Source organism: Malaya genurostris, chromosome 2 (genome assembly GCF_030247185.1).
Source record: "Malaya genurostris strain Urasoe2022 chromosome 2, Malgen_1.1, whole genome shotgun sequence".
Taxonomy (NCBI): domain Eukaryota; kingdom Metazoa; phylum Arthropoda; class Insecta; order Diptera; family Culicidae; genus Malaya; species Malaya genurostris.
The window spans coordinates 128,305,887-128,323,093 of record NC_080571.1 but is presented as its reverse complement, the minus strand read 5'-3'; the positions used below and the strand labels follow the sequence as shown (position 1 = coordinate 128,323,093).

General features: G+C 37.9%; 1 protein-coding gene and 1 long non-coding RNA gene across 2 annotated transcripts; one reads left to right on the top strand and one right to left on the bottom strand.

Moving 5' to 3' along the window:
• Positions 1-1,759: 1,759 nt before the first annotated feature.
• On the top strand, positions 1,760-5,722 carry LOC131428822 (uncharacterized protein K02A2.6-like). Its single transcript, XM_058592863.1, has one exon. The coding sequence runs from the start codon at positions 1,760-1,762 to the stop codon at positions 5,720-5,722; it is 3,963 nt and encodes a 1,320-aa protein (XP_058448846.1).
• Positions 5,723-13,231: 7,509 nt separating this feature from the next.
• Positions 13,232-16,250, bottom strand: LOC131431696 (uncharacterized). The gene is made up of 5 exons (XR_009229715.1): positions 16,145-16,250; positions 15,004-16,084; positions 14,332-14,436; positions 14,037-14,103; positions 13,232-13,980 (listed from the first exon to the last, which is right to left on the bottom strand). It is a non-coding gene; the product is annotated as an uncharacterized LOC131431696 (long non-coding RNA).
• Positions 16,251-17,207: the final 957 nt, after the last annotated feature.

Genomic DNA, 17,207 nt, shown 5'->3' with positions numbered 1-17,207 from the left:
TTTTTCATAGCAAGGCCAGATCTACTCTCTATTAATTGAAGTTCACAGAAGTGTTCGCTCACCATCACGCGCCAGTGGTCACTTGGGTGTATTTAGACGAGAGCGCGTGTGAGCGATTCATGCGAAGAGAATGTGTTTCACTCGCGCCAGCTGCTTTAACCACAAGCACACACTCAAATGCTGTCTATTCGACACTGAGAAGAAGTGCGCTTTCCTCTTTGTGCGGTGCTTCGTTTTTTCATCCTCGGTGTGGCAAAAATCTGACTCTAGCGGGTATCACTCTGGTGAAATGCCATCTCTGCCGACGAAGACTAACCGTTGAGGAGGAGTGTTACGAGTGCAACGGTTCCCTCGTTCCTATAATGTATTTGTTATACCTGTATATATTACTCGCTAATCTGGAAACCCTGTATTGAATTAACTCTGCTCGTAACTGTCATTACTAATAAAAGTTGTTCCAATCGTGCCACGTGTTTTATACAGTTAATTCCGTCGTCTTCATTAATTTCCCTATCGGTTTCTTTCCTGCGGTCACGTAGTTCACTGTAATTCTGTTCTACTAAACCCACATAAACTACGATTAAACATGGAAAATCTTCAGAAATGTGTGAAATTGGGTAAGGTTAGATTTTTTCGGTTCAACCTTTTTTTAATCAGAAACCAGTGTAACGTTGATTTCTCGAGTACTAGAATGTATGGTGATCGAGTACTATTTATTTTGGATACTTTATTTGTTATTTCCAGGCATTTGAAAAATTGTATCAAACCAAATTGAATGCTCCATTCTGAATAAACGGTAGATTTCGCATAATGAACTTAGATCTACATTACCACCTCAGAGTAAAAACTTTTTCTTCAACTTCTGCTATGATTTTTCAAATGAATTTGCCCGTAATTAGACATTGCGACAATGTGCCAATTGAAATTGCCAGTTTTGCGATTCTTGCTTTCGGTAATCGATAAAAAAGAGCTCACTTACCAGAAATTTTTATTGATAAACTTAACACAATGTTGAAGAGTTTCTCTTCTAGAGTTGCTCATTCGGTATAGTAGGATATATTTACAAGTTGTGTTTAGTAAAACTGACTTAGATCTGACTTAAACATCATTCGGAATAGTCCGTTTTTTTAAAGAATTACTTATATTTGAATGTTCACCCGACTCAACAGAACCAACAGTTCCTTGAACAGCTTTTATGCAACGAGAAAGTTTTCTCAGAACTTATTTTGTATGTTCAAGTTGCCAAAAAGTGCCACGCGAACTTTAGAGCTCTAATAAAGTGGATATTTTTCAGGTACTGTGGACCTTTGGTTGCTTAGAGAGACGACGCTTAAATTGTAATTTGATATTGATCTTACCAATTTGAACATTCTACGAAGAAAATGCAATATGAAATGACTATTTCAATCCATTATGATAATTGTTATATATACTGCATTAGAAATGATACTGGCAACAGGGCCATGAGGAGTACGGCAAAGAGGAAGAATAAATAAATTGAAACCAAATGGTTGAACGTGTTTTCTGGTAAAAAGAAATCAAATGAATTACAAACGTTAACGGGTTATAACATTTGGCGACGATGGTAAATCCATAGAAAAGTTAAATACCAATGGTTTAAATACGGATGCTGATTAAATTCGAGTAAGAATAAACGGAAACAGCAGTTTAAAACTGTACGGGAATTCGTGAACAGCAGTTTGAATAGTAGCTACTACTCAGAAAAGAGTGCGCGAAAAAACAGTTTCATCGGACAAGTATGGAAAATCAAAGCGGTCCCAGCTTTCAAAAGTTTGACCCGACGGATACCTCTACCGTGTCAAGTCGATGGAAAAAGTGGAAGCGAGGCTTCAATATCTTTCTGGAAGTAAACAATGTGGTAAACACAGCTCGAAAGCGCTCCTATCTGTTGCAATATGCTGGTACTGATGTACAAGATATATTTTTCAATTTGCGAGGAGAGGCTGAGGTGGAAATTCCAGAGGGTTCGGATATTTACCAACAGTCGGTCAAACTACTCGACGAATACTTTCTCCCACTCAAATGCTTACCGAGAGAACGTCACATATTCCGGAATCTTGAACAAGGCTCAGAGGAAACAATCGAAAAATTTGTCCTGCGACTACGGGAGCAAGGCAGTGTCTGTGAGTATGGCGATTGGCTTGAGGAGAACATAAAGGAGCAAATTTTTGAAAAAGGGTACTCGGATGAACTACGAGCAAAGATTCTAACCAAGGGAAATATGACATTAGCACAAACGGTGGAGGAGGGTCGTTCTCTGGAAACGATTGCGAAGCACCGTAAGAATCTGCAGCGAACGGAAGAAATCAACCGTATTACGAAGTCTAACGGGGAATGTTACAGATGTGGTCATACTGGGCACTACGCTAACGATGATGATTGTCCAGCACGGGACAAAAAGTGTGAGAAATGTCACTTAATCGGACACTTCAAACGATGTTGCAAAACAAAAGGCATTGAAGCACGAAAAAAATTGGACGGGAAAATCCAGCTGCGTCAAAAGCATAAACTAAGACAAGTAACTACAAATGATTCTGATAGTGACGAAAGCGAGCGAAATAATTACGAAACAGATGATGAGAGTATCCACTATGTGTTCGCGATGAATCTAACTAACAGTGAGAAGGCAACGTGCAAAGTGGGTGGCGTGCAACTCGACTGGATGATCGACTCCGGTGCGAGCGCTAATGTGATAAGTGCTGATGTCTGGGAGTTTTTAAAAAGTAGAAAAGTCCAAATAGATTTTCAGACAAATACGGTTTCCAAGAAATTATTCACTTACGGCGGCCACAAACTTTCGATCAAGGGAATGTTCATCGCAGATATATCGACTAAGAAATCTTCTATAAGTGATATGGTGTACGTTGTGAAGGAGTCAGGAGCTAATCTTCTTGGAAAACGAGCGGCTGTTGAGCTTGGAATTCTGAAAATAGACACGTCCGTTTGTGCTGTAGAATCGAACGACGAGAGAATCGGAAAAGTTAAAGGTGTTATAGTCAACATTCAACTGGATCCTACTGTAAAACCCATTCAACACACTCAGAGTCGTGTTCCGATTCCATTGCAACCGAAAGTGGAAAGGGAACTTGCGAAATTGTTAAAACAGGATATTATTGAGCCCGCTCCTCGAGATTCCCCATGGATATCACGATTAGTTGTTCGACCAAAGGTGGGTAATACCGATGAGATACGCATTTGCGTTGATATGCGGGACGCCAACAAAGCAATCATTCCACAACACCATCCTTTACCAACCTTCGACGACATTATTCCACATTTGCACAACTGCAAATATTTTTCTAAGATAGATCTTAACAAGGCATTTCATCAAATCGAGCTTTCAGAGCAATCAAGACCGATTACGACTTTTGCTACACACAATGGTTACTTTCGATATAAACGCCTTACATTTGGAATGAGTTGTGCGTCAGAAGTTTTTCAAAACATCATAGAACGTGTACTAGCAGGAATTAAAGATGTAAAAGTGTTTATCGACGATATGCTTGTGTTTGGACGCAATAACGTTGAACACGATCGTACACTGCGAGCCGTCATTGACCGTCTGAAAGAGTATGACATAACAATTAACGAGAAGAAGTGTGAGATTGGGCGCAAAGAAGTTATGTTCATGGGGCATCGATTGAGCAGTGATGGAATCAGTCCGGCTGAAGAGAAGGTGGATGCCATTCGGCGATGTCGTAACCCTGAAACGGTAGAAGAATTGAGAAGCTTCCTGGGTCTTATTAATTATCTTGGGAAATTCATACCGAATTTGTCGACGTTAACTGCACCACTTAGAGAACTGTTACACAAAGATGTTCGATTCAAATGGGAACGAAAGCACATGGCTGCCTTCGAAGAGGTAAAGAAAGTACTAGTAGATCCTAAAAACCTTGGATACTACTCACCCTACGATGAGACAATACTTATAGCAGATGCCAGTCCGGTAGGGATCGGAGCGGTGCTGTTGCAGGAGAAAGATGGCAAAAAGAGGGCGATTTGCTACGTGAGTAAAGGGTTATCGACAGTCGAACGAGCGTACGCACAGAATGAAAGAGAGGCGCTAGCGCTTGTTTGGGCAATAGAACGACTGGAACCATATTTGCGAGGCTTAGAATTCAAGTTGGTTACCGATCATGAGCCACTTAAGGTAATGTTTGGCTCTCAACGAAAGCAGTGCCCGAGAATTGAGCGCTGGGCATTGCGGCTCCAGTCATTCAGGTACAAAATAGTTCATGTATCGGGAAAAGCTAATATCGCTGGATCGTTATCACGACAGCCGAGATTCGAAGAGTGCTCCACTTACGATCAAAATGGAGAATCAATGTTGCTTACTGTTTTGGAATCAGCTACACCATCTGCCTTGCGTATTGAAGAGATCGTTGAAGCTACAGTGCAAGATAGTGAGTTAGCCGCAGTCAAAGAGGCGTTGAATACTGGTCGATGGATGGACAAACTGAAACATTTTTTGTCGTTTCGAGAAGAGTTGAGTACAGTGAACGAAATTGTTATGAGGAACGATCGGATAGTAGCACCGATTAATCTTCGTAAACGAATAATGAAATTGGCTCACATCGGTCATCCAGGAATCGAGAGAACGAAGCAACGCATCCGGAGCAAGGTTTGGTGGCCAAACGTTGACAGAGAAGTAGAGAAGACAGTGAAATCGTGTCTGGAATGCCAGTTGGTCAGCAATTCAGTACGCCCTGAACCTTTGTGTGTTCGAGAGCTTCCGCATCAACCGTGGCAGATTCTCGCGATGGACCTATTAGGACCACTTCCATCAGGTGATTCCATTTTAGTAGTGATTGACCTTTACAGCCGTTACCGTATTACCGAAATTTTAAGGTCAACTAAAACCGAGGACATCATTGAAAGACTGGATAAAGTGTTCATGACAATGGGACTACCTGTCGAATTAGTCTCGGACAACGCACGGAACTTTGCAAGCAGGAAAATGAATGAATTTTGTGCCACCTTTGGAATTGAATATCGTCATACTACTCCGTACTGGCCACAAAGTAACGGAGAAGTTGAGCGTCAAAACCGTTCCATATTGAAAACGCTGAAAATAGCTGAGTTGAACGGGACTGACTGGAGGAAGGACTTGCAAGAGGCCAACTACGTTTATTCGATATTGCGTCATCCGGCAACGGGTTACTCACCAGCTGAACTGGTTTTCGGCAGAAAACTACGGGATTGGATTCCTGATTTAGCGGCAAACAACATTGAAGACAGCGGCATACGTGATCATGACAAAATATATAAGCAATCGGCGAAATCATACTACGATGCTAAAAACAATGCACTACATTCGGATCTACAAATTCAGGATCGAGTTTTGATGAGGAACTTGGTACCGCAGAATAAACTATCATCGGCATTCATTCCCGAGTCAGCAGTAGTGGTGAACAAGCAGGGAAATAGGGTAACAGTACAGATGGATGATGGGCGCAGATACCGTAGAAACTCTGCGCATCTGAAGAAACTAGTCGAAAACCGGGAGGATGATACCATTAATCGAGAGATTCCAAACGAGCCTATCTGCAGCGACTGGGATACACCAAATTCTACATTGACAGCAAACGGTAGTAAATTGGTCACTGAAAACTGCAAGGGAACTAACGACGTAGGGATTGGACGTCCAAAACGAGAAATAAAACGACCATTGCGATTTGAGGACTTCGAGCTAGAAGCATGAAGGAGTGTAACAATCAATTAAATCGTAGAAAGAGAAATGTGTTATAAAGGGTGATTTTTTAAGAGCTTGAGAACTTTTTTAAACAATAAAACGCATAAAATTTGCAAAATCTCATCGGTTCTTTATTTTAAACGTTAGATTGGTACATGACATTTACTTTTTGAAGATAATTTCATTTAAATGTTGACCGCGGCTGCGTCTTAGGTGGTCCATTCGGAAAGTCCAATTTTGGGCAACTTTTTCGAGCATTTCGGCCGGAATAGCCCGAATTTCTTCGGAAATGTTGTCTTCCAAAGCTGGAATAGTTACTGGCTTATTTCTGTAGACTTTAGACTTGACGTAGCCCCACAAAAAATAGTCTAAAGGCGTCAAATCGCATGATCTTGGTGGCCAACTTACCGGTCCATTTCTTGAGATGAATTGTTCTCCGAAGTTTTCCCTCAAAATGGCCATAGAATCGCGAGCTGTGTGGCATGTAGCGCCATCTTGTTGAAACCACATGTCAACCAAGTTCAGATCTTCCATTTTTGGCAACAAAAAGTTTGTTAGCATCGAACGATAGCGATCGCCATTCACTGTAACGTTGCGTCCAACAGCATCTTTGAAAAAATACGGTCCAATGATTCCACCAGCGTACAAACCACACCAAACAGTGCATTTTTCGGGATGCATGGGCAGTTCTTGAACGGCTTCTGGTTGCTCTTCACTCCAAATGCGGCAATTTTGCTTATTTACGTAGCCATTCAACCAGAAATGAGCCTCATCGCTGAACAAAATTTGTCGATAAAAAAGCGGAAACCGAACACTGATTTTGATAATAAAATTCAATGATTTGCGAGCGTTGCTCGTTAGTAAGTCTATTCATGATGAAATGTCAAAGCATACTGAGCAAATAATAATGCATGAAAATCATAACCTCAAAAAATCTGAGCAAATACTAATGCATGAAAATCCTAACCTCAAAAAAATCACCTTTTATATACTGCATTAGAAATGATACTGACAACAGGGCCATGAGGAGTACGGCAAAGAGGAAGAATAAATAAATTGAAACCAAATGGTTGAACGTGTTTTCTGGTAAAAAGAAATCAAATGAATTACAAACGTTAACGGGTTATAACAATAATCATCTTGAACATTGATATCTAATTGCACGTATTATGTGCGCTTAGTATAATCTGAATCATTAGAAAACAAACTGCAAGGAAAATTTCTTAGTTTGACCTAAACGCTTCTACAGCACAATCTTTGCATTGATTTATTCAAAAATTTTTCGATTTGTTAGGCCGGGATGGCCAATATTATTCATTAATCACATGGATCAAATATGCATGCGGAATCTTCACACAAAACAACTCGTTGCGCGCCAAACAATTTTTTCAACGATCTAGTATTCTTTTTCTCGATGACCAAGCACTTATGCAACTCGTTGCGCGCCAAACATCATTCGTAGATCTAGCAATCATTGGCTACTTTTTCAGTTAAAAAATTCCATTGTCCATACAAAACAACTTTATGGATTTTTCCCATTTTTCCGGTAAGTTTTTCTAATTTTTTTGATGTACGAATCCGGTGGAGGTGAAAACTGATCAAACAAAAAAAAAACGAATCATGTAAATCCGTTTCCAAAACCGTGTTGTGTTAAGCGACTTATCCTTGAAATACGCGATCTCACTAACAGAAAACAGTACCTGTAGCTTCAAATGGTTATTACGACTTTTAAACTGATAGTAACATGCAAACGAGTTCTTATGTTAAACTCAAATTAAGAGTAAAAGTTACCCGAATAAAAAATAAACTTTCCACAATTTGGCTGTGACCATTGAAAAATATTTTAATGTACATGGTTATACACTATTCAATCAATTCAATTCAATTGTGAACATGCTTTTTACAATAGAATGTATAGGTTGTTAAGTATCGCAACCATTCAAATCATAAATTTTTCTCATACATGTTTTCTTAAAAAAAACAATCAAATGTAGTTTGCATATTGTTTGAAATACCACGTGTACAATAAATTCAACTGTGAATTGTAGAAACAATATATTGAATCATTGGAAATGAAAAAAAATCTTGTATACAATAAAATGTATTGAAACCCATAGATCTGATTGTGAATCAATTGTTTATGCTGTAAAATCAATCGATTATTTTTTTACGGGTTCTCATTATCATGGTCCAATTCACGTGTGAATGTGTTGGTGTGGCTATTTTCAGCGGTTGTGTGGCGAATGCTAGTGTGAGTAGTTCGAAATAACCCAGTGAATTTTGTCAAGTCGCATCGTTCCAATTATTGAAGACATATATGCAAAAAAACACTGCAATGCCAAGAGAACAGTTGAGAAAGGCATTAAACCGTTTATAAAACTCTATAACACGTAATGGAACTGTCTTCTACTTGGTTCATAAGTTCATAGCTTACGATGCACTCTATGTGCATTTTCCGCAGTGTATGATTATGAGTCAAAAATGTTTTACCTCAGTGATTGAACCCTAAGACAAGACCTGACAACTGGCTTCTTCAGTTCGTGCTCGCATCGCAAACGACACAGTCGAAAATTTCTTACGGTCGCGACGACATAAACAAAGACAATACAGTGCAGTGAACAATAGAGTGTACGAAATGGGCAAATACGATTTAACAAAGCCTGAAACTTGGCCTACAAGGCCAAATTCAATTTGTATTGATTTCAAGCGCTGCAAAGTTAGACCTGCAGCAACCGAAATTGAAATCTTGCTTAAGGAACGAATGCATCTAACCGTTAATGATGTAAGTGAGATTCAATTCAACAAGGCGTCGAACTGTGAGTACATTATGTTTAAAAATGAAAAAGATGCAATTGCATTTGCTTCGGTTAATAACGGGGTGCACAGTATTGATCATGACAATGTTAAATATAAAATCCCTGTGTACATGGTGGACAATGCCATAGAAGTACGCGTGCATGACCTTCCCCCGCAGACCAGCGAGGGGTATGTTCGGGAATGTATGTCGCAGTACGGTTCTTTCCATCGAAAGGGAAGTATGGCGGAATTTTTTCCCGGGTATCCGGAATGGCGTGCGAGTAGTACGTATGCAACTACGTAAAGCAATTCCATCTTACATCATTTGTGGTCAAGACGGGATACAACCGTGTAAAACGTTGATTACGTATGAAAATCAATTGGTTGATTGTCAGTTTTGTGAACAACCTGCATACTACGGCAAACCTTGCACTGAAACTGCGAAAACAAACAAAAAAAGGACAACCACCCAACAACGGAGACTAGTGAATGCAGTGCTCCTGTTTCAAAAGCACCTTCACCATCTAACCAACTATCAACTGCAATCAATGTACAAAGCGCATCTACAGCAACTGCAAATGAACCCAAGACTGCGATCAACAATGAAAACAAGGAAACGGAAACCACTCACAATTCCAACGATGTAGCAATGGATGATATGGGCAACGGACAAAATGACCTCCAATCTTCGCTAGAAGGAAATGGAAGCTCCTCTCCCCCTAGAAGAAGGGTGACAACGAGATCCAACAATAAAAAAATTATATTGTGTAACAAAAACATGGGTAAATCGGTCACGTAAAGCTATACGCAAATTAGCCTGAATAAAAATTGTTATAAATAAAAAAACTGGCTTCCTATTCTTCCTTCCGAATCATCCTTCTCGTCATTTTCGCCCTGTGGAATAAATACCAACGTATTGGCTACAGTGTAGCCATATTTACAGATTTTTTTAATAACTATGCTCGGAAAAAAATATTACATTTAAATTTTTAGACTTTAGGTTTTTGATTTGAAATAAACATAACAAATGTTTTGGTGAATGCATTTCTTTATTATATATTAATGCTTTAAAACAATTATTTGAGCTTTGATGACAAAACACGAAATATCTCATGTTGAACGAAAAATCGAATCCATTGTTGACGTATTACCGGATCTTTTGGAAACCGGAAAAAGTCAGGTTTGGATAGAAATGCTTAATGCGACCACAGTGTGGAACACAACAGTTCATTCTTCTCGTAAAACTAAACACACTTTCGAGTTTACACTAATTTAACAAATCTTTTTTGATAACACTTTAATTCACTAGAAAGAAAAACGGCTTGATGCCTATTTTAATTACACAGTCCTGCCACTATAAACATTTTAAAGATTGAAAAAAAAGTGAAACATTCTCCGAAAATTTTCATTTTCATTGGTGAGCTAAAATTTTACATTTTAATAAATTTGTTTTCAGATTTTCTTTATACTTGGCATCATTGCTCGCGTACCCTGCAAAAGTTTTTTTTCTTTTCACAATGTGCAGGCGGCAACATCAAAATCAGCCAATCAGAAACTGGTCTATTTTGGAACAAAAGCAGCCCCCCCCCCCCAGATGTCAGGTCTTGTCTTAGATTGAACCAAAGACATCATATTAACAAGATATCCAGCTCTCACATTTCCCGAACAAATCATTGGCAACAACATTTTTTGCGAGGCGAGCTCGCATCGAATCTCGTACACCGAAGTAGGGAAGAGAAATGTCAAATTCGTGCGCGCCAAAATAGCAGCACTGCACACCCATACAATTGACATGATATGTTGAATGTGACACCGTGCGATGGCGTTGCTGAACTGAAGATTGATTTCGCTTCAAGCTGACAGGGTCTGATTGAACCCACAACGAAGTTTGACTTCGGCTCGCACACGTTCTAATTTTCTAATTTTCTCACGAAATTAAGTACGGCGTGCCGGGATTCAAGCATGTAAACATAAACAAACGACCAGTTCAGATCGGGATTTCACTTCTAAGTTGCTCCAGTTGTCGCGCAGTGTACTTTGTGTACTTTCTCTTTCGATTATATCTGCGTTATTACGCAATTGTTCGTTACATGTATGATACTATTACAAAGCTGGAGATATTTTCTTTCATTCTATATACAAATTTGGTAAGTAAACGTGAAAATTTAGGTGTTATTTACAGAAGAGAAAGTAAACAAAGACAGTCTCTCATTGGTTTATGTGCCCTTATGAAATGTTCACGTCGAATTGATGGTATCTTCTAAATTTTTGACGTTTCTATGTGTCATTTGAAAATGAGTATCTAGTACGCAAACTCTTAATAACTTTTTCTAAGCGTGTATCGCGAACTGTCTTTTCCAGAGTTGCCATTTAAAACTTTATGTTTCAACTTATATTATCACCATGTCCCGCATTGGCTTGGGCCAAGCCGCTTGGCTGCCAGCGAGCATACTATGACTGGCAGTCATTCTGGTATCCGGCTGCCTCCCCGTATACAGACATAACTTAAACGATACAACCGTATCCACCAGGATTTCTGAGGTAGACGTGACGGCCAGCCGTTTGTCATACCGATGGAAATCTTTGAAAATTTCAGCGAAGGTGAAAAGCTGAAAACGCTCGGCTAACTAAGATATGTTTGGCCAAATTGGATTTGACAGCCGTCACTGAAACAATTTTGGTAGCCGTCGTGTGCCCATGGCTGTCCAGGTAGCCAAAAGGCCGTGCGGGGTGTTGCAAATTTTCGATAATAATCTGTGAAAAACATTTTGAAAATCTGCCATTTAAGTGAAATATTTATAAAAATCCGTGAATTTTGCAACCCATACACAACCTGACATAAATGAGCCTGTTTCATGTTTGTTCCACTGAATTCAGGACGGCGCTAGTGTACCTAAACAATACGAGTGCAATGAATTATGAAACAAAAAGTTTACAACAGAAACCAGTACTTCATTACGTTATTTACTGTTACTGTGTATGGTTCCAGCAATAAATTTAACTGGTACGTAATTTTCATATTGTGACGCACGAAAGAACTCCTGATAAAATGAAAATATTGCGATTTTTTTCTAACAGCGTTGCATAGCAACAAACTCATTCATAACACCCGTCACGAATCTAGAACCAAGCGTATTTTGTAATTTTTCTATCTTTTAATTCACTCTGCCCAAAATTTTCTCTTTGTTCTGGAAGCAAAACTTTTAATAGTAATTGATGGAGTTAGAAATGAAGTGTTTTTTCAAATGTGTGTGATTAAAGAGTACCTAACGTAATTAGTCATATCAATGAACGTGCAAAGAATTAGTAGCCATTTGTAGGAGTATTTGTTATCATTGGATGATCTTCTAACGACTCGGATAATGATAAGGTAACCATAGATTTTATCTTGGTTTGCAAATTAGTAGTATTATCTTCAAGATTCAGTAGAATGAATTACTTCACGTTAATTGTTCATTGAAATCATCCCCCTGCTATGGAAGCTGGTTCCTGAAAACGACGCATTTTGTTTTGGTGGCGTTGTTGCCAACAATATTTTAAGCTACGTTAATACCATACAATCAAACCACACTGGTGTCAAAAGTTAATTTCTTCAAATCCAATATAAATATAACTCTTGTCTAGTATTCTCTACAAAACAAGTAATTTGACCTCTTTTTGAATAAGAAAAAAAAGTGGTTTGTTATAGTTTGATTATATTTCATCGAAATCATTTCCTTATGTTGGTGAAAGATGTGAACACTGCTTAAACACAGCATTTGACAGCGAACTAGAACCAAAAGAACCAAAAATTTCGGCTTCAAGCCAATTGTTTTCAGATGACAATCGCACCACCGGGGTGATTGAAATGTGATCAACTACTTTTAAACCGACGACACGACCAGATACTCCGAAGAAAAATCATAATAAAAAGTGTTCGTGAGCGATTTACCACCAGTTACCATAAATATAGCGACCCCTTGAAAATGACAAAAACTAACTATTCGAGGAACACTGTTTAAGTTGCTATGAACTAGTTACCAAGGAGCACCAGAATAAATAAACAAACAGTTTGAAACAGTTGTGGAATAATTCCACATTTCATGGTTATTAAAAATCTTACAAAAAACTGCAAAAAATAACAATAATTCATTCGAGGGCTGAATTGTATATAAAGTTTATCAAACGCCGATGCTTGGTGAGTGTAAATGATATTCTAATTCGTATAAATGAATTTCTAATCGCTTTGTGTTTTTAGTTCGATCTCGAAAAAAGTTCTCTGGGACCAAATACTTAGGAAGCAAAGCTAAAAACTTTAAATGAGTTGATTGAAAAGTCTCGATTAAGTACGCAAATTCAGGAAATTCTTGGGACATATTTACTTTTAGAGCGTTATATCATGGAAGAAAGCGTCCTGAAAGCGATAATTTTGTACAGCATTGAAACGGGGCAGCAATGTTCCAGCTTGGTGGACTAGTTTTAGTTTTTTTGCTTAGTTAAATGAATATATTCCCCCTGAAGATAACACACGAGAAGTTTTTTATTACCTTAAACAACCAAAATCAAATTTTAGTAGTGAATAATTTGCGTTGCCGGTACGGTACGCCACTACGAATTACATATTCGTTATGAGACAAGTACTCCAAAAGTGTCGAGAATACAACGCGTCAGCTGCAAAGCTGAAGATTGTGCAGCTGCCAAGCTGCAGATTATGATTATCTCTGAAAGAATAAATTTAATACCTGCCAGTGGCCAACTACACTCAGTGGTTTCGTTTTTAGTGAGAATCTCTTGTTTTTGTTTACATTTTTTTTGTGGTTACCAAGGCTACTGGTAACTGTTTTTCAAAATCAATAATTTTCCAACTTATGTTGCCAGTTCCAACATTTTTTCAAGCGATTCCATTTTGACATTACCAGTTACTGAGGGGTAGCTCGATTTACGATACGAAATACGTGTACGTGTAGCGAAAGCTGCACTAAAACCGTTCGTTTTTACCAATTGCACTACACCAGTGCTACACTTTTTCTGCACCGATACCACTGGTGTAGCACTCATCAGAAGTTTGGTGTAGCTTTGTACAATGGAATCGTTTATTGTAGTCAAGGGTTACTGTTTATGTTTTCATTATTTTTGTTCGTTTATCAGAAATGAACGAAACTTGAACTTAAGACAATTCTTCTGCACTGGAAGTTTCTTTGAACGCTGCCGCAAGACTATTCACGGTGGCTCTCGTGATGTGTGATTTATATAGCACGCATTTTAAAAAATCCACCATCATGGATTAATTCGTGGGCACGCGTATTCCGAACACTTTAAAGGATTTTATGATATTCTTATATCGCGTGTATTGAATTCGTCACCGCAATACAGATTTCCTTGCAAATAATCACATAGTAACATCCAGTTTTATATGTTTGACCAACACATACAACATGCGGGTCATCGTTTCGTCTTGACGCCATATGTTCCATTAATGCGTTGTTACTTGGCTAAAAGAGAAGAAATATTTGTTACTTAATGCACATCAAATTCAATACTGACTTACTTCTACCCAACGAATAAAGGGTGCCGCTACTTGTTGATCCGTCATTGGGAAAAATCCGTCCGCCTTCCTACGTTACCCACGTACCGGCATTTTGCACAGCATTCGAAGAATAAAGCGGTGATTAAAAATTGTTGCTAATTTGGAAACAGAATAGAATCGCTCAACGTTACTCTATTGTGAGTAATTCGTACTCACTTTTGCTTATTTTGTATAAATGTCAAAAAGTTAGTAAGATTGATTTATAAAACTGAGTAGATTCTACTATGTTTCCAAATTAACAACAATTTTCACTCACCGCTTTTTGAGAACGCTTTGAAAATTTTTGTTTATTTCCGCATTTTTATTGGAAACGTATTTGAACGAAAATGGAGCAGGTTGGGGCCGCTGTAGATGAAGACGTCTATCGAAAATTAAAAGGTGAGATAATTATATTTTCTAATACGAATAATTAGTGCAGCCTTTTACGATTGAAGGTTTTCGCTATCGCATATGTGCAGCCTTCGTTTCGGGATATACGATATTCACGAGAATAAACGTGAAATTTGCGTTATTAGATGATGCCCAATCCATGAATTAAACGCATATTATCTACGTTGGGCTTGAAACAAACACAAATTTGGAAAAAAAAATACAGCCTGTCGTCTAAATAGGGTAACAGAGGTATTTGGCCCGCTTTAGGATCGATTTTATTTTAGCCCACTATGTAAAACTATCCACCAAACGTTTTATTATCTTTGAAAAATCCTTCCGCAATAGGTATTTTAATGTAAATCCATATAGTTTGTTAGGTGGGCCTAAATATATGAAGTGGCCAAAATACCTCTGTTACCCTACTTCACAAAAAGTATTTGAATCGTTATCGTCGTTATTATATATAGAGTATATATATATATATATATATATATATATATATATATATATATATATATATATATATATATATATATATATCTTATTTTTTGCTTACATGTATGTTTTGATTTGTTCCAGCAGAGGAGAAAACGGAAAACGAAGCCATATATTTTACCAAAGCGCTCTTTTCGTCTTTTAAAGTATCAAATATTTGCACATTTGGGCCATTTTTTCACGTGATATATATCCAAAATAATCACCCCGATTCTGTATTTCGGTCGAATCGGATTGTTTCGATCGAATACGAAATTTTGCATTCTGTAGCTCGAGTTTTCCATACAAAAGCATCACTCGAGCGTTTTACAGAATGCAAAGTTTTATATTCGTTCGACAAAATTCGATTCGATCGAAATACAGCATTTTTTTGGTTCAATAGAGTTCGTCGTTAGAATCCAGTTTTGACACTGGAATATTGATATTGATGGAAGATGTTGAAGTAACTATTAGTGTTGCTACAATAGCCTATAAAAATGTTTTTATAGCGTAATAAACGTTAACGAATGAATCAGTGGGAATAGCAGTTTATTATTACATGTTATTTATTGTTTGCAAATGAAAAAAAATTAATGTCTCAATATGAAATTTCAATAGCAATTTCTTATTTGCCGTATATTTCGAAAGACGCAAGCGTACTCTCCGCTGTCGCTCTAATTTTCCCCAAATTTGTTTATTACAGATTGTTTATTATTTGCAACACGGTATCGACAATCCATCAGATTCCGACATCTCCCAGCGCTAGTAGATTCCCTACGACTGTTCCGCTTTGGACACCTTGAATCCCAACAGAATGCTGTGCACTTAATAGCGGCCCTTACACGAGCATTAAAAATGTCAGTTTTAATGTAACTAAGTAATGATGTATTTCAAATTTGTTTGAAATCTCGTCATTACTGCACCATTACACGTTCATTAATAATTCAGTAATGACATTTTTAATGCTCGTGTAAGGGCCGCTAATATCCGTTCCCTAGTTTCTTTTTGTTACCTATGCGATTGGCCGATTCATAGCACTCCATAAACTCGAGCGGCAGGGAGAAATACTTAAAGAGCGATTCCATTTGGTTGGAATTTGACTAATAAATCGATGGATTATCCTTATCCCCAACGATTTGAGTGGGCTCTACTCTGCTCGTAATCTAGAACAGAAAAATGCAGTTTTTAGTATTTAAATATAATTTTCCAGTACTAAAAGCTACAAGAAGCATTTTTTTTCACACAAAATAGAAAATCGTTTGGTTCGATTATTTATATTTATCTACTGTGACCGAAATCGCAACCAAGGTTACTGATAACTGTTGTTCTAATAACAACAATCTATCAATCTGTGTTGCTAGTTTCAACATTTTTTCAAAGGATTTCGTTTTGACATTACCAGTTACTGAGGGGTAGTTAATTTGCCATAAAGTTTGATAGTCGAGTGGCAGGTCGTGTCGTCGGTTAAAAGCTCATTTTCAACAAACTCACAAATTAAACACGAGTAAAAATGAAGAATTGCCGTTCAAATGTTCGGAGAGCCACCGTAAATAGTCTTGCGGCATCGTTCAAAGAAGCTTTCTGTGCAGAAGACTTAGAATTGCCTTAAGGTCTGAGGACACAGGGCCACGTGTTAAGTTTTAAATCGACCACGTGGCTCGCTCAATTCCCTTTGCGCATCGTATTTCTCTTGTAGTCTCTCGTATATGAGCAAACTGTACTGGGTTGCCAGCATATATTTTATTATTTTGATGAGAAGTTTTATCACATTAATCTATCGTATGGGTTGGACATTACATGATTCCAATGAACAATGAAAAAATATTCAACTTTCACAAAAATTGAATATCTGTGTGTTTGGCAGCCTTGTCGAGCCAATTTTATTTCTCTCTCCTTTTTCAGAATGCTATCAAGAAACCAAAGCGAAAAAAAAGGCGGGTGGGTAATGTCAGAGACATAACTGGATGTCGTGAATACGAAAACAACTGACATGTTCCTTAACACTTCCGAATATCAATTGTATGAATTATGCACGCATTCCCCTTTTTCACATTTTTCGCAAAAACAAAGAAAGCTTCACTAGATCTCGATTACTGTGAATTTCACACAGCGAAAAGTGCACAAATCTAAGCAAACTGTTCTTGATTTGCAGTAAACTGAGGATATTTCCCTACGATTTGCGAACAACAAATCCTAATAGTTCTTTAGAAAAATTTTAGAGCCATTAGAACGGCTGATATTGTGCAATGCTCTCCACCGTTGTTTTTTTCCCAATGCTAATGACTG

Excerpts from the sequence above, each read along its gene's own strand:
- LOC131428822 (XM_058592863.1), top strand. The coding sequence starts at position 1,760 with ATGGAAAATCAAAGCGGTCCCAGCTTTCAAAAGTTTGACCCGACGGAT.